The sequence below is a fragment of the Chiloscyllium plagiosum genome, chromosome 6 (genome assembly GCF_004010195.1).
Source record: "Chiloscyllium plagiosum isolate BGI_BamShark_2017 chromosome 6, ASM401019v2, whole genome shotgun sequence".
Lineage (NCBI taxonomy): Eukaryota > Metazoa > Chordata > Chondrichthyes > Orectolobiformes > Hemiscylliidae > Chiloscyllium > Chiloscyllium plagiosum.
Window position 1 is genome coordinate 46,850,156 of NC_057715.1, and position 26,106 is coordinate 46,876,261.

General features: G+C 42.4%; 1 protein-coding gene across 1 annotated transcript in view; it reads left to right on the forward strand.

Moving 5' to 3' along the window:
- Window positions 1-26,106, forward strand: part of abcc4 (ATP-binding cassette, sub-family C (CFTR/MRP), member 4) — a 438,076-nt gene that overhangs the window by 276,245 nt on the left and 135,725 nt on the right. The window contains exons 22-23 of the mRNA XM_043692688.1: window positions 8,349-8,540; window positions 15,133-15,288. Of these exons, the coding sequence (XP_043548623.1) occupies window positions 8,349-8,540; window positions 15,133-15,288 (348 nt within the window). The remainder of the gene's footprint in view (window positions 1-8,348; window positions 8,541-15,132; window positions 15,289-26,106) is intronic.

Consider the following 26,106-nt stretch of genomic DNA (forward strand, 5'->3'; position numbering starts at 1 on the left):
CTCAGCAGGAGGCCCAGCAATCACTTCTCTAGCTTCCCACAGAGTTCTCGGGTACACCTGATCAGGCCCTGGGGATTTATCCACCTTTAACCATTTCAAGACATCCAGCACTCTCTGGACATTTTGCAAGATGTCACCATCTATTTCCCTACATTCTGTTTCTTCCATATCCTTTTCCACAGTAAATACTGATGCAAAATACTCATTTAGTATCTCCCCCATTTTCTGTGGCTCCACACAAAGGCCGCCTTGCTGATCTTTGAGGGGCCCTATTCTCTCCCTAGTTACCCTTTTGTCCTTAATATATTTGTCGACATACTTTGGATTCTCCTTAATTCTATTTGCCAAAGCTATCTCATGTCCCCTTTTTGCCCTCCTGATTTCCCTCTTAAGTATACTCCTACTTCCTTTATACTCTTCTAAGGATTCGCTCGATCGATCCTGTCTATACCTGACATATGCTTCCTTCTTTTTCTTAACCAAATCCTCAATTTCTTTAGTCATCCAGCCTTCCCTGTACCTATCAGCCTTCCCTTTCACCCTGACAGGAATATACTTTCTCTGGATTCTTGTTATCTCGTTTCTGAAGACTTCCCATTTTCCAACCGTCCCTTTACCTGCGAACATCTGCCTCCAATCAGCTTTCGAAAGTTCTTGCTTAAACCGTCAAAATCGGCCTTTCTCCAATTTAGAACATCAACGTTTAGATCTGGTCTATCCTTTCCATCACTATTTTAAAACGAATAGAATTATGGTCGCTGGCCCCAAAGTGCTCCTCCACTGACCCCTCAGTCACCTGCCCTGCCTTATTTCCCAAGAGTAGGTCAAGTTTTGCACCTTCCCTCGTAGGTACATCCACATACTGAATCAGAAAATTGTCTTGTGCACACTTAAGAACTTCGTCTCCATCTAAACCTTTAACACAATGGCAGTCTCAGTCAATGTTTGGAAAATTAAAATCCCCTACTATAACTATCCTATTATTTTTATAGATAGCTGAGATCTCCTTACACGTTTGTTTCTCAATTTCTCTCTGACTATTAGGGGGTGTGTAATACAATCCCAATAAGGTGATCATCCCTTTCTTATTTCTCAGTTCCACCCAAATAACTTCCCTGGATGTATTTCTGGGAATATCCTCCCTCAGCACAGTTGTAATGCTCCCCTTTGTCAAAAGTGCAGCTCCCCCTCCTCTCTTGCCTCCCTTTCTATCCTTCCTGTAGCATTTGTATCCTGGAACATTAAGCTGCCAGTCCTGCCCATCCCTGAGCCATGTTTCCGTAATTGCTATGATATCCCAGTCCCATGTTCCTAACCATGCCCTGAGTTCATCTGCCTTCCCTGTTAGGGCCTTTGCATTGAAATAAATGCAGCTTAATTTATTAGTCCTACCTTGTCCCTGCCTGCCCTGATTGTTTGACTCACTTCTGTTCTTAACTGTACCAGTCTCAGATTGATCTCTTTCCTCACTATCTCCCTGGGTCCCGCAAACCTCCCCCACCCCACCCCATACTAGTTTAAATCCTCCTGAATAGCTCTAGCAAATTTCCCTGCCAGTATATTAGTCCCCTTCCAATTTAGGTGCAATCCGTCCTTCCTGTACAGGTCACTTCTACCCCAAAAGAGATTCCAGTGATCCAAAAATGAGAATCCTTCTCCCATACACCAGCTCCTCAGCCATGTATTCATCTGCTGTATCCTCCTATTCCTGCCCTCACTAGCTCGTAGCACTGGGAGTAATCCAGATATTGCTACCCTTGAGGACCTCCTTTTAAAATTTCTGCCCAACTCTCTGTAATCTCCCTTCAGACTCTCAACCTTTTCCCTTTCTATATCGTTGGTGCCGAAGTGGACAATGACCTCCTGCTGGCCCCTCTCCCCCGTGAGAACATTCTGCACCCTCTCTGAGACATCCTTGATCCTGGCACCAGGGAAACAACACACCATTCTGCTTTTTCTCTGCTGGCCACAGAAACGTCTGTACCTCGGACTACAGAATCCCCTAACACAATTGATGTCTTGGAAGCCGACATATCTCTCGTTGCATTAGAGCCAGTCTCGATACCAGAAACTTGGCTGTTCATGCTTCGTTCCCTGAGAATTGACACTGACATTTTTACAAACCCACCGACTCCCACAGCTACCTGGACTACACCTCTTCCCACCCTTCCTCCTGCAAAAATGCCATTCCGAATTCCTCCCCCTCCACCGTATCTACTCCCAGGAGGACCAGTTCCAACACAGAACACACCAGATGGCCTCCTTCTTTAGAGATCGCAGTTTCCCTTCTCACATGTTTGAAGATGCCCTCCAATGCATCTCATCCACATCCCGCACCTCCGCCCTCCAACCCCACCGCTCCAACCGTAACAAGGACAGAACCCCCCTGGTCCTCACTTTCCACCCCACCAACCTTCGCATAAACCATATCATCTGCCGACATTCCTGCCACCTCCAAACGGACCCCACCACCAGATATATATTTCCCTCCCCATCTCTTTCCACAAAGACCGTTCCCTCCGTGACTACCTGGTCAGGTCCACACCCCCCCAACAAACCACCGTCCCTTCCTGGCACCTTCCCCTGCCACTGCAGGAATTGCAAAACCTGTGCCCACATCTCCTCCCTCACCACCATCCAACGCTCCAAAGGAGCCTTCCACATCCCTCAAAGTTTCACTTGCACATCCACTAATGTCATTTATTGTATCCGTTGCTCCCGGTGCAGTCTCCTCTCCATTGGGGAGACTGAACACCTCCTTGCAGAGCGCTTTAGGGAATATCTCCGGGACACCCGCACCAATCAGCCCCACCGCCCCGTGACCCAACATTTCAAATCCCCCTCCCACTCTGCTGAGGACATGCAAGTCCTGGACGCTCCCTCACCATCCGACGCCTGGAGGAAGAACACCTCATCTTCCCCCTCAGAACACTTCAACTCCAGGGCATCAATGTGGACTTCAACAGTTTCCTCATTTCCCCTCCACCCCACCTTACCCTAGTTCCAACCTTCCAGCTCAGCGCTGTCCTCATGACCTGTCCTATCTACCAATCTCCCTTCCCACCTATCCGCTCCACCCTCCCCTCTGACCTATCACCTCCATCCCCTCCCCCACTCACCTATTGTACTCTTCTCCCCAGTCCCCCACCCCCATTTATCTCTCCACCCTGGAGGCTTCCTGCCTGTATTCCTGATGAAGGCCTTTTGCCCGAAACGTTGATTTTCCTGCTCGGATGCTGCCTGACCTGCTGTGCTTTTCCAGCACCACTCTGATCTAAACTCTGGTTTTCTGTGGTCCTCACTTTTGCCTCGGTGATATAATTGAGACATATAAAATAATCAGAGGGTTAGATAGGGTAGACAGTGAGAGCCTTTTTCCTCGGATGGTGATCGCTAGCACACGAGGTCAGAGCTTTAAATTGAAGGGTGATAGATGTAGGACAGACGTCAGAGATAGTTTCTTTACTCAGAGTCGTAGGGGCATGGAACGTACTGACTGCAACAGTAATGAACTCACCAACTTCAAGGGCCTGTTAAATGGTCATTGGATAAACATTGGATGAAAATGGAACAGTGTAGGATAGGTAGGCTTCAGATTGGTTCCATAGGTCATCGCAACATTGAATGCCGAAGTGCCTGTACTGTGCTGTAATATTCTATGTTTCCACCATATTCTTACCAGACTGTATCCCGCTGTAGACTCTTTGTATCACCCTCAGCACTTAGCTTTCCAGCTAATTTTGTGTTACCCACAAACTTCACAATAGTACGTTAACTTTCCTCAACCAAGTTATTAACATATGTAGTAAACAATTATGTCCCTACACTGATCCCTGTGGTGAACCACTAGTTAGAAGGGGCTAGAATGGATCTGCGTTCCTTACAAAGAATACACATTGTGAATCAAGGGAAACAAAAATGTATTGAGGATCACAGAGGGCAACATTGTGCATTAGAGAACTTTATGTCTGCTGTAATTAGAGGACATCTGCTGTAATTTGTAACTTAAAATAATTTTGCCCTCCGATTGGATACCTGACTTAACATATTTTGTAAATATTAGAACGGTTGTCATCCAATCCTGTTTTTTGTGTACAGGGTGTAACTGGGAAATTTTCTACATTACCAATAGATACCAGTGTTGCAGCTTTCCTGGAATAGCTTGGCTAGGGGTATGGCTAGTTCTGGAGCACAAGGTTTAAGTCAATTTCCAAAATGTTGTCAGGGCTTTGTAGAATCCAGTGTCTTTAGCCATTTCTTGATGTCACATGGAGTGAATTGATTTGTCTGAAAATGCTTCAGCTTTGGTTTTTCCCTGGTGTGGTGGGCTCTCCATCATTGAGGAAGGTGATATGTGTGTATTAATATCAGGTTTGGAATCTAGGTCTCCAACTATATGCAGGTTTATGTTGGTGACTCCTGTGAAGGGTTTTCTTTTTAGAAAAACAAAGTCTGCAGAACAGTGATTAAATCCAGCAGTTTGTCAGAAAGCAGATGACTGCAGACCTCTGATATTGGGTATCATTGGGTTTACAACAAGTAGAGCAAACATCTAACACCATTAGGTTTATTTTCAGTTCAAAAGAACATAGGATGAGTGACACAGAGAATGCTAGAGAAACTCAGGAGATCTTGCAGCATCTGTGGAGTGAGAAATCAAGTCAACATTTCGAGTTTGGTAGACAGTCATCCTGGAATTAATACATTCATTCTATTTCTATCTTCACAGATGCTGCCAGTTTCTCTAATATTTCCTGTATTTGTTACAGATTTTTGGATGAGCAAAGCATTTTTTTTAAATTCAGTTCAGAAGATATCAAGGTTTAGTTTCTCTCATAAGGGTAGTTCAAGGCAATTTAGGAAACAAGTTTATCAGCACAAGGGTTTAGTTGGTAAATCATCCAAAGCAGAAGAGTTTGATTGGAAATCTGCTGGCTATTAGAATAGACAAAGTTTGGGCTCCAATTCGTGAGAACTTCATGGGGGCAGATTTGGAAACGATTCATTGAGTTGTCTTCACAATCCAAGGCAAGAAATTGTCAGGTAAGTCAAAACATTCAAACCTCTCTCATGGATAATGACAGGAAATAGGATTGAACTTTCCTCTTACCGTGTAATTTAAGATGTTTCTAACTGTCTTTGACATTTAACTAGCTTTTTTCTTTCATGCAATATATGTCTGCTTTGTTGTTAAAGAAAATCTGCAGCCTCATGAATATGTTTCAGTGACCAGCAACCATGTCAATGATCTAAACAAAAAAAAATCCAATCCATTCTGGCATGTGTCTTCTTTAGTACTTAGAAATTAGACTTGAACTTAGAACTTAGAATCCCTACAGTGTGGAAACAGGCTCTTCGGCCCAACAAGTCCACACCGACCCTCCAAAGACTAACCCACCCAGACCCATTACCCCGGACTAATGCACCTAACCTACACATTCCTGAACACTCTGGGCAATTTAACATAGCCAATTCACTTAACCTGCACATCTTTGGATAGTGGGAGGAAACCCAGGCAGATACAGGGAGAATATGCAAACTCCGCACAGACAGTCGCTCGAGGCTGGAATCAAACCTAGGTCCCTGGCTTTGTAAGGCAGCAGTGCTAACCACTGAGTCACCTTGCCACCACTGGGAGTACGGTAGTACCACCATCTAGGATCACAGCCGTTTGTTGCTTCCTCCGTTTGACATGCAAGTAGTCCTGTATTATAATTTATAGACATATCTGGTTCTGCTTCTGGAGTATCCTGTCACATTCTTCATTGATGCAAGTTGATCCCCTGGATTGATAATAATGATAGAGAGGGAATATCACAGAATCCCTACAGTGCAGAAGAGGCCATTCAGCCTACTGGGTCTACACCAATCCTCCAAAGACATCCCACCCAGTTCTACTCACTTCTAAATAACTTAGTTCTCAGCTTTAATCTATGCAGACACTTCTGCATAAGGAAACGATTCTCACTATCCACTCCATCTGTGCCTCTCATAATTGAGTATACCTCAATCAGATGGCTGCTCAGCTTCCCTTTCTCCAACGAAAACAAATCCAGCCTCTCCTCATAATTGATACTTTTCATTCCAAGCAAAATCCTGGTGAATCTCCTTTGCACCTTTTGCAATGTAATCACATCCTTCTCATAGTTTGGCAACCAGAACGGCAAACACTATTCCATCTATATAAACAATTTTTATAAAGTTGTCACAGTGCAGAAGGAGGCTATTTGGCCCATCTTGTCTGCACCAGCCATTGCCCCCACAATCTTGAATGGTGTTCCATTTCAAGCAAATGTCTAAATCCATTTTCAAACTTTCGATTAAACCTGCCTTCACCTTACTCTCACGCAATGCATTTCTGACCTTGACGACTCTTAGCTACATGGGTGCCACTTGATAAAGCTTATTCTTTAGTTTCTTTTGTCAGTTATATGAAATCTGCATATACCTTTAAGCTCTTGATTCTTTCACTAATGGGAAAGTTTATGCCCATTTCCTTTGTCCGGAAACCTCCTCCACGTGATAGCAATCCTAATTTCTCCAATATATCTTCACAAGTGAAGTAACTTTGAGAATAAGATAAAACATGGAAGAAGGGCTTTTGCCAGAAACGTCGATTTTCCTGCATCTCGGATGCTGCCTGACTGGCTGTGCTTTTCCAACACTACACTAATGTAGGTTCAGCCTAACAAGTCCACACGAACCCTCCGAAGAGCATCCCACTCGCCCTGTCCCTGTAACCCTGCATTTCCCATGGCTAATTCACCTAACCTACACATCCTTGAACACTATGGGTAATTTAATAGTGCCAATCCATCTAGCTTGCACATCTTTCGACTTGACAGAAACCCATGCAGACATGGGGAGAATGTGCAAACTTCACAGAGAAAGTCATAGAAATGTACAGCATGGAAACAGACCCTTCAGTCCAACTCGTCCATGCCGATCAGTTATCTCAACCCAATTTAGTCCCACCTGCTGGCATATCTTGCCATACCCTTCCTATTCATATACCCATTCTGATGCCTTTTAAATATTGCAATTGTACTAGCTTCCACCACTTCCTCTGGCAGCTCATTACATACACGTACTACCCTCTGTGTGTAAAAGTTGCCCCTTAGGCCTCTTTTATATCTTTCCCCTCTCACCCTAAACCTATGCCCTTTAGTTCTGGACTCCCCCACCCCAGGGAAAAGTCTTTGTCTATTTATCCTATCCATGCCCCTCATGATTTTTTAAACCTCTATAAGGTCACCCCGCAACCTCCGATGCTCCAGGGAAAACAGCCCCAGCCTATTCAATCTCTCCCTATAGTTCAAATCCTCCAATCCTGGCAACATCCTTGTAAATCCTTTCTGAACCCTTTCAAGTTTCACAACATCTCTTCGATAGGAAGGAGACCAGAATTGCACGCAATATTCCAAAAGTGGCCTAACCAATGTCCTGTACAGCCGTAACATGAGCTCCCAACACCTGTACTCAATACTCTGCCAGTAAAGGAAAGCGTACCAAACGCCGCCTTCACTATCATATGTACCTGTAATTCTACTTTCGAGGAGCTATGAGCCTGCACTTCAAGGTCTCTTTGTTCAACAATACCGACTAGGACCTTACCATTCAGCGTCTAAGTCCTGCTCAGATTTGCTTCCCCAAAATGCAGCACCATGTCAGTTCTGCACTTGCAGTATCAACTTAAGTTTTGAATTAAGTCTGTAGTAGAGTTAAAATCCATGAACATCCAACTCAAGGGTTAGAATACTACCGCTAACACATGCGGAGTCTGGAATACTCACAATAGTAAGATTTTAGTTAATATTTTTGTGTTTTATGTTTTGAATCATTGGTAAACATTTTATGAATAATATGTTCAGTGTTATTTTATATTGGATCCTCACAGCTGGCAAGTGGATTTTTTGTTTCAAGTAAAGTGGTTTTGATTTAAATCTTGTGCGAAATGAAGTTGTTTGACTTACTGTGCCAGTCAAATTCCTCCTCATCATTCTAATTTGTGGGCGGCACGGTGGCACAGTGGTTAGCACTGCTGCCTCACAGTGCCAGAGACCCGGGTTCAATTCCCATCTCAGGCGACTGACTGTGTGGAGTTTGCACGTTCTCCCCGTGTCTGCGTGGGTTTCCTCCGGGTGCTCCGGTTTCCTCCCACAGTCCAAAGATGTGCAGGTCAGGTGAATTGGCCATGCTAAATTGCCCGTAGTGTTAGGTAAGTGGTAAATGTAGGGGTATGGGTGGGTTACGCTTCGGCGGGTCGTTGTGGACTTGTTGGGCCGAAGGGTCTGTTTCCACACTGTAATCTAATCTAATCTAATCTAATCTAATTTGTTTTCTTGTAGATGACTTCAGTGGAGCGAGTGCTGGACTACACTGAACTTGAAAGTGAAGCACCATGGGAATCACACAAGCCCCTACCTGATGGCTGGCCACACCATGGAGCCATTGTCTTTGAAAACGTTAACTTTGGCTACAGTCCAGATTGTGAGCCCATTCTACAAGATCTGAATCTCTCAATCAAATCCAAAGAAAAAGTAAGCAAACTAGCTACTGTTCAGCAATTAATCATTTTGACTTACTTTATTGGAGAAATCTGATTTTACCTAGTCATTGGCTAATTCCTAGTGTTATGCTGTGTAATTATCAAAATCAAACTAAGAAAGAGAAAAATGAAAATACTGTAAAGTTTTCAAGCAAGATTCTCAAAAGGTCTTCGTGAATGTTCCCTGATTCTGTTGCTAACAAGTTAATGGCTGTAAAATTTTCATTCCGCTATCAAAACTAAAACGAAATCATATGAAAAGAATATTCCTTGAGTACTTGTGTTGTACTTGTACAAACAAATTTATAAAATTAAATTACTTAGCTTTCCTCTATATCAATATAGAAACAGAGAGGATTTATCAATACCAAATGTTGTGTAGAGGATAATGATGACTAGTCGATTGCATGATGTGATTAGTATGAATCTAAAATAATATTCCACAAAAGCTTAGACACTGAGCAGTATACACCTAAATAAGTAATACCATTATAAATGAAGAAACCAGTCAACCATTGTCTGCTGGCTTGTTATCATAAAAATGCAAACCTAATTCCGTAACCATACCTTCTGCCCGTAGCCCTATATGTTATACTATTCTTCTGCAATAGTTTCCTTGTCAAAAGTATGTTTGCTCCTGTCTTAATCACTCCCTTGTTGCAAACCAATCCATATTCCAAAACCTCTGAATGAAATTCTCATAACTTCTCTTTACTACATCTGTTTAGCACTATACACTAACTTGTATCGTTTCCTTTATATCTTGCGTGCCCTGTTTATGAAAAGGCTGCATTTGTGGCTACCGCCACCGCAAGGTGGAAAACTGCACATTTGCAAAATAATTGAAGTGTTATTTTTAAACTGTCATGGAGCAGACTCTATACCATATGTTATATAGTCAAAGAAACACAAGTACATTTGGGAGGAGCCCTGAGAATAACCTTCAAATGCTGACACTGTTTGCAGTTTTGCATTGAACGTTTTCACTGTTTTAACAAACATTTTGTACTTTGAAGTCATTTGTCCAGCACTGATTTCATTTTTGTCTTGCCGTTGTTAATTGTCCTAAAATCAATTGGATTGTACATTTTACTGTACTTAATGCATTTCATGTTGACATTTTCCTGTAGTTTGTTCCCGTAACTTGTGCAACTGTGTTTTGAATGCCTCTGTGCTTGGTCAGATGGATCAGTGTCCACTTATAATGGCTGCACCCATCCATGGTACTGAGAATGCAAACTCTGTTGCGCAATTCAAAATGTTATTAGTTTTCTTTTTAAATGGCATTATGTTCCTGCTCTTGTATTTTCAAATGACTACATATCGAAAACACAGGAGCAGGATTTTTCTGAAGGCAGAGTTTCAATGATGTTCACCAAATGGTGGTGGCGGCAGAGTAGGCAATATCCTAGCTCCTGTGCATGGGCTTGTGCTCTTTATCTGCTTTTTTTTCCCCTTTTCTGACCCCCCTTTGCTCAGTTTTATTTAGTTTTCGCTCAGACTTAATGGCAAGGTCCTCGGGAGTGTTGCTGAACAAAGAGACCTTGGAGTGCATGTTCATAGCTCCTTGAAAGTGGAGATGCAGGTAGATAGGATAGTGAAGAAAGCATTTGGTATGCTTTCACTTATTGGTCAGAGTATTGAGTACAGGAGTTGGGAGGTCATGTTGAAGCTGTACAGGACATTGGCTAGGCCACTGTTGAAATATTGCATGCAATTCTGGTCTCCTTCCTATTGGAAAGATGTTGTGAAACTGCCAGGGTTGGAGGATTTGAGCTATAGGGAGAGTTTGAATAGGCTGTGGCAGTTTTCCCGGAGCGTCGGAGGCTGAGGGGTGACCTTACAGAAGTTTATAAAATCTTGAAGGGCATAGATAGGATAAATAGACGAAGTCTTTTCCCTGTGGTGGAGGAGTTCAGAACTAAAGGGCATAGGTTTAGGGTGTGAGAGGAAAGATATAAAAGAGGCCTAAGGGGCAACTTTTTCACGCAGAAGGTGGTACTCGTTTGGAATCAGCTGCCAGAGGAAGTAGTGGAGGCTGGTACATTTGTAACATTTAAAAGGCATCTGCATGGGTATATGAATAGGAAGGGTTTGGTGATATATGGGCCAGGTGCTGGCAAGTGCGATTAGACTGGGTTGGGATATCTGGTCAGCATGGACGAGTTGGACCGAAGGATCTGTTTCTGTGCTGTACATCTCTATGACTCTCTGACTTGCCTTATAAACAGAGCTCATTGGTAGAACGGTGGCATGGTGTGTTCTGAAGCCCAGAGCAGGACTCTAGTGGCAGCATGGCCTGCACTGGTGAAGCCTCCGGAGTGGGACTGCAGCAGCAGAGAAGGAAATATTTTACTCTCTTTAAGTTATCTTTGTTTACCTTTTATTTTATTTCTGAATTAATGGTGCGTATAAATGGTGACTCAACCTACATGAACTCATTTATCAAATTGCAAGGTCAAACAACCTTCCCAAACTCTCCTCATCCCTGGTTATTTTGAAACTGTGTCTCCTAATGCAACACTCAGCACTAAGTCTTACCAATGTCCCGTGCAGCTGCAAAATGATTTTGCTACTTCAATACTACGTCCCCTGTGAAGTTGAGGAAAATCTCACTTAAGTTGCTTAGTTAGAAGTAATAACCTAAAAATTCCAATAAGCAATGTCTAAAAATCTGATGAACTTTGAGTGAGGTGGGGGGGTAGATTTGGAGTGAAACTAGATTTTGCCATTTCTGGTGACAAGAGATCATGAAATTCTTAGAGGATCCTCTGATATTGTTTGGGAGTTTTACAAACAGCAGCACAAATTTGCACCTCTGCAGTGAGCAGAAGGAGCCCCAAGGGAGGTATGCGCACTTGGCATTGATGTCATGTATAGATACCTTAATGTAATACTCGTGTGACAATTGCTCCCAGTATTTTAGAGGATATGCAGTTTCAACAAGACTGGCTTGCTCCCCAAAACCTCCCACCCTGCGCAGAGTTACAAGGAGCCTCTTCAATATCCCTGCATCACTATGAAGTGGGCACTGTAGGTTCGTAAGTATAGGATGTCAGCACAGAAACAGTTTGTTCGGTTCCTGTTGATATTTATTTGAATCTTTTCCCATCTTCTTAAATTAATCTATACTATTTGTTTCTTCCACTCCCTGTGGTAACCAATTCCACATTCTCACCACCTACTGGGAAAAAAAAGTTTCTTCTGAATTCCTTATTGGATTTCTTCGTGACTATGTTACATCAATGGCATGTAACTCTCCTCACAAACAGAAACATTCTCCAGCTCGCCACTCTTACCAAAACCTCGCAGAATTTTAAAGATCACTATGATCTCACCTCTCAGCTTTCTTTTTTCTAGATAAGAGACCCACCATGTAAACGCTTATATTTCCAGAATCTTCCTTTTAAGATTTGTGTTAAAATCAAAGCTGCACCTGTGAGCGAATATTAAGAATGGCTGCAAAAACTAAAGGTATTGTCGCATTCTTTCGAAAAACACTGCCACAATCTTTGTCATTTGGTAAACAGGCTTTTGAAGTTGTCAATTGGAAAATACTTGCAATTGGAATGTTAACACTATCAAGTCAAGTGGAATTCATTAGGATTGCTTACTGAGTTCCAACCCTGTTTATTGGAATGTAAGATGACAGATTGTCCAATTATTTATCTATAGTATCAAGAGAAGCCAAGAACTTTTAAGATTTCATGGCACTTAAGGGAGTCTTCTAATTTATCCCATTATTCACGCTGTTGACATTATACTGTGGTAGAAAGTGAGGACTGCAGATGCTGGAGATCCTGAAGAAGGGCTTATGCCCGAAATGTCGATTCTCCTGTTCCTTGGATGCTGCCTGACCTGCTGCGCTTTTCCAGCAACACATTTTCAGCCATTATACTGTGGTACTCTGCAATTGTCTTAAAATGCTCACAAAAACAGATATTGCTGGAAAAGACCAGCTGGTCTAGAAGTATCTGTGGAGAGAAAGCAGAGTTAACATGGTGGCTGAGTGGTTAACACTGCTGCCTCATAGCGCCAAGGACCTGGGTTCAATTCCAGCCTCTGGCGACTGTTTGTGTGGAGTTTGCACATTCTCCTCATGTTTGTACACTCCGGTTTTCTCCCACAATCCAAAGATGTGCAGGTTCGGTGAATTGGCCATGCTAAATTGCCCATGGTGTTAAGGGATGTGTATGTTAGGTGCATTAGTCAGGGGTAAATAAGACCATAAGACATAGGAGTGGAAGTAAGGCCATTCGGCCCATCAAGTCCACTCCACCATTTAAGCTGCTCTGCGTTCCATGGCAATGAATTCCACAGGCCCACCACTCTCTGGCTGAAGAAATGTCTCATTTCCGTTCTAAATTGACCCCCTCTAATTATAAGGCTGTGCCCACGCATCCTAGTCTCTCTGCCTAACACAAACAATTTCCCATGTAGAGTAACAGGGTATGGGAATAGGTCGAGGTGGATAACTCTTCGAAGGGTCGGTGTGAACTTGTTGGGCCAAATGCCCTGTTTTCACGCTGTAAGGATTCTATGATTCTGTGAACATTTTGAGTCCAGTAACCCTCTAACTTCAGAACTGGTGAGTTTTCCCAGCAATTTCTCATTTTGTTTCTGATTTCCAACGCTTGCAGGTTTTTATGTTTAAACTTAAAAGGAACTAAGGAACATCTTCAGTAACGCTTTACATTGCCATTATAATAATTATAGAAAGGACAATTGATTTGTGAGTTCCATTATCTGATTGCAATTCATGAGGCTCTCCTGAACTAAAATAGTTTTCAAAAGGAAAACGCTGATTTTAAAATCTGCCAGCTGATCACGCAGGTTAGCCAAGCTTTAATGAACTGTTGTGGAATAAAGAAAACCTTCTGAATTGAAATTTACATTTTTATCAAAAGACATTACAGCTAGTACACCCAGTCAGCCATGAAGAAAATCCCATCTTCTATTTTTGATTTGCACCTCTATCATAAGTTTCACATATTGGAAATAAAAGATTTCACCTACAATTATTTGGCTTGGAAACATGACTTCAGACATTGCGATACATAAATCAGCTGTATTTTGGGGAGAAACTTTGTCAGAGATTTTGTCTGGAACCAGTATTCTCCTGGCCTTTCAAGAAGGAAAGGTACTTAGTGGTAGAACTGATGAAAAAGAAATATCAGAACTCAAAGGGCAACTGAAATATTATCTATTGCTAAGGAGGCAAAACTATGGCTCTTGATAACAAGACACCCACATGACCTCATAGTGAGACTGAATCTGGGCTGGGATGGAATCACCAGTGCAAACAGAAGGCTGACTCCACACTCCATAGTTATAGTTATGAAACAATGCATATTGATCTTAATATCTTGTATACAGTAGGGAGTTCATAAGGGGTGGCATTATGTCACAGTGGTTGGCATTGCTGCCTCTTGGTGCCAGGGACCCAGGCTCAATTCAACCCTCAGGTGACTGTGTGGAGTTTGCAAGTTCTCACTGGGTCTGAAAGGGTTTCCTCCGGGTGCAGGTTAGGTGAATTGGCCATGCTAAATTGTCCATGGTGGACGCTAGGTGGATTGGCCTGTAGGAAATGCACGGTTACAGACATAGAGTAGGGAGGTGGGTCTGGGTGGAATGCTCTATTTCCACACATTCCTGCTTTCCACTGAATGCCAGTCAGTGCACAATGTTTATTTTTGCTCCCAATAAGTAACGCTGATTTTTAAAAAATGTTCAGTATTACACTGAACAAATTGATAAACTTATTTTTAAATTGAAGCATGTCATTAACAAGGTGGGCTAGATTTACTTTGTTGTGAAGGATCCATTTGAAGGTTATAGTGATTCTGTGCTCCTAGCCAGCACACTGGTATGTTTCTGCTTCCAATGTGCCCGAATACAGCATGACAGTGGCCTCCCAGCAGCCAGCAGGTTATACAGGGATTGATTGCAGGTGCATTCTGCAAAGCAGCCTAGCATGGACTCCATTGAGTTGCAAGGACTGGAATGCCTCCATCATATATACCTTTCTCAGTCTGCTTGGTCAACACCCAGAGCTTTGCATGTTCCTGTGTCGGTTTCCTGACTGTGGACCTTAATTGGATGACCTTCCCAGAAGGCTGCCTCCTTAAACATATTCTCCAATGTCTCCACAAACTGGTTTCCCAATATTGGAATTGAAGTCCTTGAACTAAAATTCAAGCTACTGCTTTTTAATGTTCAGAAACAAAAACAGAAATTGCTGGAAAAGCTCAGCAGGTCTGGCAGCACCTCTGAAAATAAATCAGAGTTAACGTTTTGGGTCCACTGACCCTTTGTTCGGAGGAAGGGTCACCGGACCTGAAATGTTAACTCTGATTTCTCTTCACAGCTGCTGCCAGATCTGCTGAGCTTTTCCAGCAACTTCCCTTTTTGTGTGTGATTTTTGGAATCCATAGTTCTTTCAGTTTTTATTGTGCTTTTTAATGTTTCTGATTTTTAATCCTAACTTCTAAGTCTGTTTTAACTCCAGAATGAAAATCCAGCCCAGTTGATGTGGTAAAATGTATTACAAACTGTAACTTCATTCATAGTATTTACTCTTACAGATTGGGCTTGTTGGAAGGACAGGCGCTGGGAAGAGTTCTCTCATCTCAGCCTTGTTTCGCCTTGCTGAACCAGAAGGGAAAATCATCATTGATGGCATTGTAACCTCGGAACTAGGTTTACATGACCTGCGAAACAGCATGTCCATCATTCCTCAGGTATTTTATGAGTTGATCTAAAATAAATATATCCCAATATCATTATCCTTGGCTGGTTTTATATTTGACCAAAATCTTGAGCGTGACATACTGACTGTTTTATACTTAACCTTAACTTATCATGCAGAACAGAGTTAAAAACAGCTTTTTTTACATCATCTGTTATACGTAGCTAATGAATAACCATTGCTTGCACCTTAAATGTAAACTTGCCTTCTGTTGATTGATGAGTGAACTAAACAATTTGTACTGCCTTTCACATCGCAACATCTCAATGCTTTTCACCCAACTAATTTTATTTGAGGACAGTGTCAATTATATATGAAAATTACTTTGTAATTTTTAAAAAAGGTTTTGTACCATGTGGAGCAAATTGTGAACCAGAGATGACAATGAGGAGAAAATGCTTTTATCTAATAAATAGCTAAGTTTTGGAATGTACTGTCTGATGATGCATTGATGCAGATTCAGTAACCTTTGAAAGGAAGTTGGATAAATACTTAGCAAAAATAATTGCAGCGATACATGGAAGGAGCAGGAAGTAGGGCTAACTGACTGCTGTTTGAAAGAACCAACTCAGATTAAATGGGCCAAGTGACTTCCCCTTTTGTATTTTGTGCACGCTCACTCTAAGGAACAGGCTTAACAATGCAATTCAAAGATCTCGCTGATGCCCAAATGAATGAACCTAATAAGCATTTTTATTTACATAGGTTGGAAGTTGTTACCTTTTGTTTAAAACAGCAAAACACAAATTTGCCCTTCAGTTGAGTTGAAGCTTGACTAATGTTTAGAGGTATTTGGTAACTTAGCTGACTCCAGTTATGTTATTTATAAATGGATATAATCCTATCATCCAACCTTTGCTGAATAAGTCGTGTGGAATATGAAGAAACAAATCTTTATTTACATAGTAAAAGTTGCATCTCTGTCCACTTTTTATTTTAGAGAAAATTAGATTAGATTAGATTATATTACTTACAGTGTGGAAACAGGCCCTTCGGCCCAACAAGTCCACACCGCCCCGCCGAAGCGCAACCCACCCATACCCCTACATTTACCCCTTACCTAACACTACGGGCAATTTAGCACGGCCAATTCACCTGACCTGCACATCTTTGGACTGTGGGAGGAAACCGGAGCACCCGGAGGAAACCCACGCAGACACGGGGAGAATGTGCAAACTCCACACAGTCAGTCGCCTGAGGTGAGAATTGAACCCGAGTCTCTAGCGTTGTGAGGCAGCAATGCTAACCACTATGCCACTGTTCACAAAATAATATTTAGCTGGAATAATATTATTGGCCAATAAACTGATGGAATTGATAAAGAAAGTCATCACCCAGGTTTTGAATATAAAATGACTTCCAGCACAAATTGATTTTTTTTTCTGTTTAAGTTAACTAGGAAAAGCCCTTGAGATATTTGTACTGCTCTTGAAGACCTAGGCAGTTTAAGCTCCGTATACAGATAAATATGGAGGTGAGCAGGCACCAGATAGCTGGCAGGAGACAGTGAGATCTGCAGATGCTGGAGATCAGAGTTGAGAGTGTGTTGCTGGGAAAGCACAGCAGGTCAGGCAGGAATGATGAATCATCAGGAATTTCCCGATGAAAGGCTCCGACCTGAAATATCGATTTTCCTGCTCCACGGATGCTGCCTCTCCTGCTGTGCTTTTCCAGCAACACACACTCAAACCAGATAGCTGGCACCATCCTGCACTCTGGCCTAGTTAAACAGCTACTAAGGCCTATTCTCCTCTAGAGATTGACTGGAATTTTAGAGACATTTGGAATGAACTGCATAATGATGCATTGATGCAGATTCAGTAACCTTTGAAAGACGTTGGATAAATATTTGGCCTTTCTCACCTGCACACACTTGGAACATGAGAGGGGAACTTACCCTTCACAATGACAGTCTAGCTGCTGTTTCTGTTTTTTTAACATGAACATTTAAAATAGAGAGACAGTGATGAAAATGGAAGAGTTTCCTACCAGTAAAACATACAAATGATGCATACTGATCCAACTTGACTTGTATACCACAAAATGGAGCTCCAGTACAACCAGTGGATTCATTTCCAACTTATAACACAAACTGAAAGTGCTGTACAAACACACCAGCTCTGGCAGCATCTCTGGAAAGAGAAAGAGTTAAAATATTTCTGGTCCAAAATGATGACTTTTGAACTGGTCTCAGTTTTCACTCCACTCTAATTCTCTTTCTACAGATGCTGCAAAACTTGGTAAGTTTCTCCAGCACCTTCTGTTTTCTTTCAGATTTCCAGGCTCAATATTATTTTGTTTCTTTTTTACTTATTTTTGTATTTGCATTCCCTCCAGGAGGGCAACTTTCCCACAGCATGCAGGGCTGTAACCTCCATTTGACTCCAAATAAGGTTTGTGACACAAGGGGCAAAGAGCCAGATTTTTGCTATTCAGCCGGGTAATTGAGATTGGGAAGATTTTTGACTCGGCAAACCCACCTCTGTTTAAGATCTCTGTTATCACTAACCTGGAAGTGAATCTTAGGTGGCTGTGAATGTGGCTATGTGTGCCAAAGCAGGCGTGTTGCAGTGCCTGAATATGTTGTCTGGGAAATTGTTCTAGTTGTTTTAGAAACTATTTGATCCTTTTATCCTTACCCCTCAACCTCATCTTCCCCAAAGCAATCCTCAGTGATCTATTACATTCCCATTCCAATTCTAACCACACAGCCTCTATCATCGTAACAGGAAGACACCATTCAGCACATCAAGCCTGCTCTACAATTGAATTCTGATCATCTCAATAACACTCTCCCACACAATCTCCATATCCCTTAATGATATGAATCCCCAGAAACCTATCAATTTCTGTCTGGAACATGCTCAATAATTGAGTTTCCATAGTTCCTCGTATAGAGAATCCCAATGATTCACCATCCTCTGAGTGAAGGTATTCTTCCTGTTGAATGTTCTGTCTCTTAACTGAGGTTATGTCCTCTAGTTCTAGACTCCTCCGCCATGAGAAACATTCCTGTCATGACCAGGTTCACTGAGACTACATCACATTCTTTGAAAGTCTAGAAATTAATGATTCAGTTTCCTCAATATCTCCTCATAAATCTTCCTAAGGCTTAATCTGGTGAAATTCTGTTGCGCACCCTATATTGCATGTATATCCTATAAATGGGATCAAAACTACACAGTACTCCATGGGAAGTCTGTAAATAATTGCAGCAGGCATCTTTACTCCTGTAGGCAGAAGTGGGTACTGCAGATGCTGAAGATCAAAGTCAAGCTTAGAATGGTGCTGGAAAAGCACAGCAGGTCAGGCAGCATTTGAGGAGCAGGAAAATCGACACTTTGGGCAAAAGCCCTTCATCAGATGCTGCCTAACCTGCTGTGCTTTTCCAGCACCACTCTAATCTTTACTTCTGTACTCCAGTTCCTTTGAACTCAACGCCAACATAACATTTGCATGGAGCTTAGTTGTTTGCTGATCCTCCATGCTAGCTTTTAATAATTAATAGACCAGAACACCCAGATCCTTTAGGATGCTTTTCCCAACCTCTCACTATTAAAGAAATATTCTGCTTTTTCTATTTTTTCTATCTTTTCTATAAAAGTGGATAACTTCACACATTGTATTTCATCTGGCAATCACTTAGTCTGTCCAATCAGATAGCCTGTACATATCTGCTTGTAACCTCATTGTATTCTCCTCATAGCTTAAGTTCCCATCAATTTTGATGTCATCAGCAAATTTGGAAATATTAAATTAGTCTCTACCAAATAATTTCTGTGGATTGTGAACAGTTGTGAACCAAGCACCAAGTTCTTATTCATTCCCTTGTCTTGTTCCTTCTTCCACAGTACATCACTTCACATTTATCAAATTTAAATTCTATCTGCCACTGATCAGCCCATCTGAGAACTCCACCTACATCTTCCTGCAATCTAAGACTTTCTTTCTCATTGTCAACCATCCAGCCAAACGTACTTATAATCCACCCTTCATTTTCGTCTATATCATTTATGAATATCAGAAACAATGAAGGACTCAACACTGATCCCTGTGGTATGCCACTGGACACCAGCTATCAGTCACACAAACAGCCTTCTACCACCAGCCTATGTCTCCTACCAATAAAGCAATTTTGGATACAATTTGCCAACTTACCCTGAGTATCTTTATTTCACTTTGCTTTTACCTTCTTTATCAGACTATCCCTGATCAATCCTTGCTTCTCCAAGTGGAGTTTAAACCTTTCTTTCAGAACTTTATCCAGCAGTTTCCCTACCACTGATGTGAGACTCACTGGTCTGTAATTCCCTGGTTTGCATCTACCACTCTTCTTTTAAAATTACAACTACGTTGGCCTTCCTATAGTTCTCTGGCACCTCTCCTGGATCGGAAAGGGATTAAAAATATGAGTCAGGGCCCCTGTGATTTCTTTTCTCGTCTGTCATAGCAGCTCATCTATACCTAGGGATTTATCCACTTTTAAACCTGCCAAAATCTCCAATAAAAACCAAAAGAACTGTGGATGCTGTAGATCAGGAAAAAATAAAAAAGGCTGTTGTAAAAGCTCAGCAGGTCTGGCAGCATCTGTGAAGAAAAGTCATAGTTAATGTTTGGGGTCCAGTGACCCTTCCTCAGAACTGACGTTAACTCTGATTTTTCTTCACAGATGCTGCCAGATCTGCTGAAAATCTGCAATACATCCTTACTTCATATATCAAACTCCTCAGGAATTTCACAATCCCTCACTTTGTTGAATACTTTCTATAAATACATATGGCCAACATTGCTACATTATCTTAATAAAGGATGCAAGACTAGGCCATATGATCCATTGAGCATGATTCACTTTTGAATATATTTGGTATTGTTAGACTAATGTAGAATATTAATAGAAACTGTCTGAGGTTAGGAAAACAGTTAAAAACTTTTTGGAAAGCATCTTATTGTCAGCTGTATCTTACCATGAGGTTATATGAAAATACAAGATCTATCACTTCCTGTATCTGCATAGCATACTGCGGTTGCCAAGTATTCTGATTCTAACCAATTTCGTCTTCTGGCCGGTCTTGGAATTCTTGTTTGTATTGCAAAGATCATCAAACCATAGCTTTGACTCTAGTGCATTGTAATCCTTAACCTTTTGTTCTCTTTCTTTCCACCCCTTTTTATAGAGACAGTTGTTGTGACATGATTTGGAGATGCCGGTGTTGGACTGAAAGTTAAAAATCACACAACACCAGATTTTAGTGCAACAGGTTTAATTGGAAGCACTAGCTTTTGGAGTGCTACTCCACAACCACCTGATGAAGGAGCAGTGCTCCCAAAAGCTAGTTCTTCCAATTAAACCTGTTGGACTATAACCTGGTGTTGTGTGATTTTTTTAATATTGTTGTGACATTTTGACATGTCAACCAGAATGGATCCTCTTGAGCCTTGAAGAGCTTTTGGGCTTTGTGCCATTTTCGTGGTCTCTCACACTCTACTGGACAAGAGGGGGAATTGGTGAAAGACTTTGGTTCACTTGTCAGGTTGCCATCTGAATTGATGGGGGGGGCGGAAATGCAACATCTCTAGCCAGTTCAGTTGGATAGATGACCATCTACTCACAAAGGAGGCACCTACTTTGTGAAAACCAGGATACACCTTTTAAGTCTCAACATAACATGTTATAACATGAATGAGATACATTCATGCTCTGTGTTGTGGCTCCTACAGTAGTGGTTGTTACTACAATAAAAGCTTCCATCTCATCAACAAAAAACAAATCTCCTTGCCACATGGATATAGGACAGAGTATCTGCTGTAATCTGCAGTTTTTCTAGAACATGATCAGTCTTTGCGTTGTTTTCAATCTGAATTGTTGTACTGTGGATGCATTTTGTTTTGTCATTAAGGGTTTGTGGTCTGACTTTATTTGAAGTGGAGACCAAGAATGTAATCTGCAAATTTTTCTCCAGTCCATGTAGCAACTCATACTCCCTTCTGCATCACTGCATATCTGTCAATCAATGGGATGCACAGAAAACTGATCTGTGTTTTCCATCTATCTCTATCTGAGAGAGTCGAGAGTGTGGTGCTGGAAAAGCACAGCAGATCAGGCAGTACTCGAGGAGCAGGAGAACCGACGTTTTGGGCATAAGCTCTTCATCAGTAAATCCAGATGAAGGGCTTATGCCTGAAATGTTGATTCTCCTTCTCCTCAGGTGCTGCCTAACCTGCTGTGCATTTCCAACACCACACACTCGACTCTGATCTCCAGCATCTGCAGTCCTCACAGTTCCCAGTCCTATAAAAGATGTACCTGCATTATTGATAGTGGACAGCTCTGAGTCATAGAGACCTACATTATCAGGTGATATTACCAGCTCTTTGATTTTCCCATAAGAGGTACTTTGTGCTTGCCTCCACCACCTTATTTTGTGTTGTTGCAACAGCTGCCATTGTGGCTATTTAACAATAGCCGGGTTGAGCAACATCTTTCTGATTGATTTCCCATCCTCATGAATCACTGGAGCTAAGTCACACTAACAGGAATTGGAAACTTCTTAATTGCGGTTGTTTTCTGTGGATCATTTCTGACACTGAGTACATCAACAATATGCCTAAAGAACCTAGAACATAGAATATAGAAATGTACAGAACAGGCCCTTCGGCCCATGATGTTGTGCCGTGGATTATTCCTAATCTAAAATAAAATAACCTAATCTACACACCCCTCAATTCACTGCTGTCTAAGGGCATGTCCAGCAGTCACTTAAATGTCCCTAATGACTCTGCTTCCACCACAACCACTAGCAATGCATTCCATGCATTCACAACTCTCTGCGTAAAGAACCGACCTCTGACGTCTCCTAATATCTTTCTCCTAATATCTTAAAACTATGATCCCTCGTGCCAGTCACTGCTGCACTGGGAAACAGTCTCTGGCTATCGATTCTATCCATGTCTCTCATTACCTTGTATACCTCGATCAGGTTACCTCTCTTCCTCCTCTCCAAAGACAAAAGTCTGAGTTTAAGTCAACCTCTCTTCATAGGACAAGCTTTCCAGTCCAGGCAGCATCCTGGTAAACTTTCTTTGCACCTTCTCCAAAGCCTCCGTACCTTTCCTATAATAGAGCGACCAGAACTGGACACAATATTCCGTGTGTGGTCTCACCAGGGTCTTGTAGAGCTGCAGCAAAACCTCATGGCTCTTAAACTCGATTGTCCTGTTAATGAAAGCCAAAACACCACATGCTTTCTTAACAACCCTATCCACTTGGGTGGCAACTTTGAGGGATCTATGCACTTGAACACCAAGAGCTCTCTGTTCCTTCACACTGTCAAGAAACCTGTCATTAATACTATATTCAGCATTCAAGTTCGATATTCCAAAATGCATCACTTCGCATTTATCCAGATTGAACTCCATCTGCCATTTCTCCGCCCAGCTCTGCATCCTGTCTATGTCACGCTACAATAGCCCTCGATACTGTCAATGACATACCTATAGCCTTTGTGTCATTGGCCAATTTACTAATCCACCCCTCCACCTCCACATCCAAGTTATTTATAAAAACTACAAAGAGCAGAGGCCCAAGAACAGAGCCCTGTGGGACACCACTCAACACGACCTCCAGGCAGAATACTTTCCATGTACAACCACTATCTGCCAACCAGTTCTGAATCCAGAGAGCCAAATCTCCCTGTATCCCATACCTCCTGACTTTATGAATGACCCTACCATGGTGAACCTTATCAAATGCTTTGCTGAGGTCCATATACACCACATCCACTGCTCGACCTTAGTCGACCTATCGCATCATCTTCTCAAGTAATTCAATAAGATTTGTGAGGCATGACCTGTCCCTCACGAAGTTATGCTGACTGCCTTTAATCACTCTATGCTTTTCCAAATAGTCATAAATCCTATCCCTCAGAATTCTTTCCAAAACCTTGCTGACCATAGACGTAAGACTGACTGGTCTGTAACTGCCAGGGATTTCCCTATTCCCCTTCTTGAAAAGAGGAACAACGTTCGCCTCCCTCCAATCCTCCGGTACAACTCCTGTGGAGAGTAAGGAAGCAAAGATCTTTGCAGCGGCTTGGCAACCTCCTTTCTCACTTCCCGGAGCAGCCCAGGATAAGTCTGGTCTGGCCCTGGGGACTTACCAATCTTAATGTTTGCCAAAATTTCCAGCACATCAACTTCATCAATCTTGGTCTGGTCAAGCCTGTATTCCAGCTCCTAAAAATTCTCATTCACAACAAGGTCCCTTTCCTTAGTGAAAACAGAAGCAAAAAACTCATTTAGGGACTTCCCCTATCTGCTCAGATTCCACGCAGAAGTTCCCTATGCTGTCCCTGACTGGCCCTACCTTCTCCCTGATCATTCTCTTATTCCTCACATATGAGTAAAATGCCTTTGGGTTCTCCCTAATCCTTCCTGCCAAGCCTTTTTCATGCCCCCTCCTGGCTCTCCTCAGTCCACTTCTGAGCTCCATTCTAGTAAGCCTGTAATCCTCTAAAGCTGTGCTAGATCTTTGCTTCCTCGAACCTACGTAAACTGTCTTCTTCCTTTTGATGAGAAGCTCCTCTTACCCCTTCTTGCCTGTCTCAGAGGAACTAATTTGTGGATCACTCGCAACAACTGCCTGTTGTGCCCTTTCTGTGGAACAATTGCTCCAAGTCCATACTTCCCAACTCCTGTCTCATAGCGTCATAATTTCCTTTTCCCCAATTAAGTATCTTCCCTTGGTAACTGCTCCTTTCCCTCTCCAAGGCTATGGTGAATATGAGGCAGTTGTGGTCACTGGCCGCGAGCGTTCTCCCACCGCGAGATCTGACACCTGTCCTGGCTGATTGCCGAGCACCAAATCCAAAATGGCCTTTCCCCACGTTGGCCTGTCACATGCCGAGTAAGGAAACCCTTCTGAACACACCTGACAAAAAAGGCTTCATCCAAACCATCTGCACTAAGGGGTTCCAGTCAATATTGGGAAAGTTGAAGTCACCCAGAACAACGACCCTGCTACATCTGCATTTTTCCAAAGTCTGCCCGCCTATGAGTTCTTCAATCTCCCTACTGCTATTAGGGGGTCTGTAGAAAACCCCCAATGCGGTGGCTGCTCCTTTGCTGTTCCTAACTTCCACCCATAGTGACTCAGTAGACAAATCTTCCTCAACAGCCTTTGTTTCTGCAGCTGTGATGCGCTTTCTGATTAGCAATGCTACACCCCCTCCCCTTTTTCCACCCTCCCTGTCCTTTTTAAACGTTCTAAACTCTGGAACATCTAAAAACTATTCCTGCCCCTGTGAAACCCATGCCTCCGTTATGGCCACAACATCATAGCCCCAAGTACTGATCCATGCTGTAAGTTCCTCACTCTTATTTCTGATATTCTTTGCAGTAAAGCAGACACACTTTAACTGATCCCTTTGTTTCATCGCGTGAGAAATCTTCCCGATAGATTCACTATATCCTGTCACTGTCCCATCTACAATTGCCCCCTCTCAGATATGTAGCTTTCGTACCCCCGCCGCCCTTGCCAAACTAGTTCAAACCCTTACACACCACATGAACAAATCTCCCACCCAGGACATTTGTGCCCCTCCAGTTCAGGTGGAACCCGTCCTTCTTGTACAGGTTCCACCTTCCCCAGAAGACATCCCATTGCTTTAAGTATCTGAAGCCCTCCCTCCTGCACCAGCCTCGCAGACATTCGCTGTTTGTTCTTCACCTCACTACCTCGTGGCATCGGTAGCAAACCTGAGATCACCACTCTACTCATCCTGCTCTTCAGCTTCCAACCCAGCTCTCTGTAGTCACTTTTCAGATCCTCAATCCCTTTTCTGGCGATATCGTTGGTGCCAATATGCACCACGATTTCTGGCTGCTCACCCTGCCCCTTCAGAATCCTGTTAACATGATCAGCGACATCCCAGATCCTGGCACCGGGGAGACAACGTACTTTCCAGGAGTCCCGTTCCTGACCACAAAATCTAGGAAGTCACAATTCTCCCATGACATTGAATTCTATACCTCCCAACTTGTATAGCTTTTTTTCAAAATGGCTGATGAGAATTTCAGCAGCAGAAAGAAATCAAACTGCCATACCTGTGTCTGACTTAAAACATGAATTGTTTCCTTCCAATTGGACGTCACCACTCCAATCCAGGACTTCCCTTTGTGCATTTTCTGTACAAGCTTCTTGCTGCAGCACTCAGCTTTGAAGTGCCCCTTCTTGTTGTGTAAATGTCTTTCAGCCTCTCTCAGAGGATAGTTTCATTTCTATATTTGTCCCTTCTGTACCACTTACACATAGCTGGGCTATTGCTGCCCTGCTTTTTGTTTCCTGACCTCAGCTTGTCTATATTGAGTTGGATTGCCTTTGTTAAGGTGTGATCAAGTGGTTATTCTAAGACTTCGTCCAACACTGATGATTATTCTGTTTCCGATTAGTTCTTCTTTCAATCTTCTACATTTAAAGTTCCCTGGAAGCCTATTCAAGTTATTTATAACTGCAACCCTTTTACATTGGATATGATTGTTATGTTTAACTTAGTCAACAATGGTACTCTTTCTCAGGTTAAAGTAGATATCAAGTGCTTTAATTGCTTTCTCTTGCATGGCTTTTTCCATTGGTACCCTTCGTCACTCAGATTTTGTCTGCACAGCCACCTGGAGTGGCATGGTGGCCCAGTGGTTAGTACTGCTCCCTCACCGCACCAGTGATCCAGATTCAATTCCAACTTTGTCTGTGTTGAGTTTGCATATTCTCCCCATGTCTGTGTGTGTACTCCAGTTTACTCCTACTGTCCGAAAA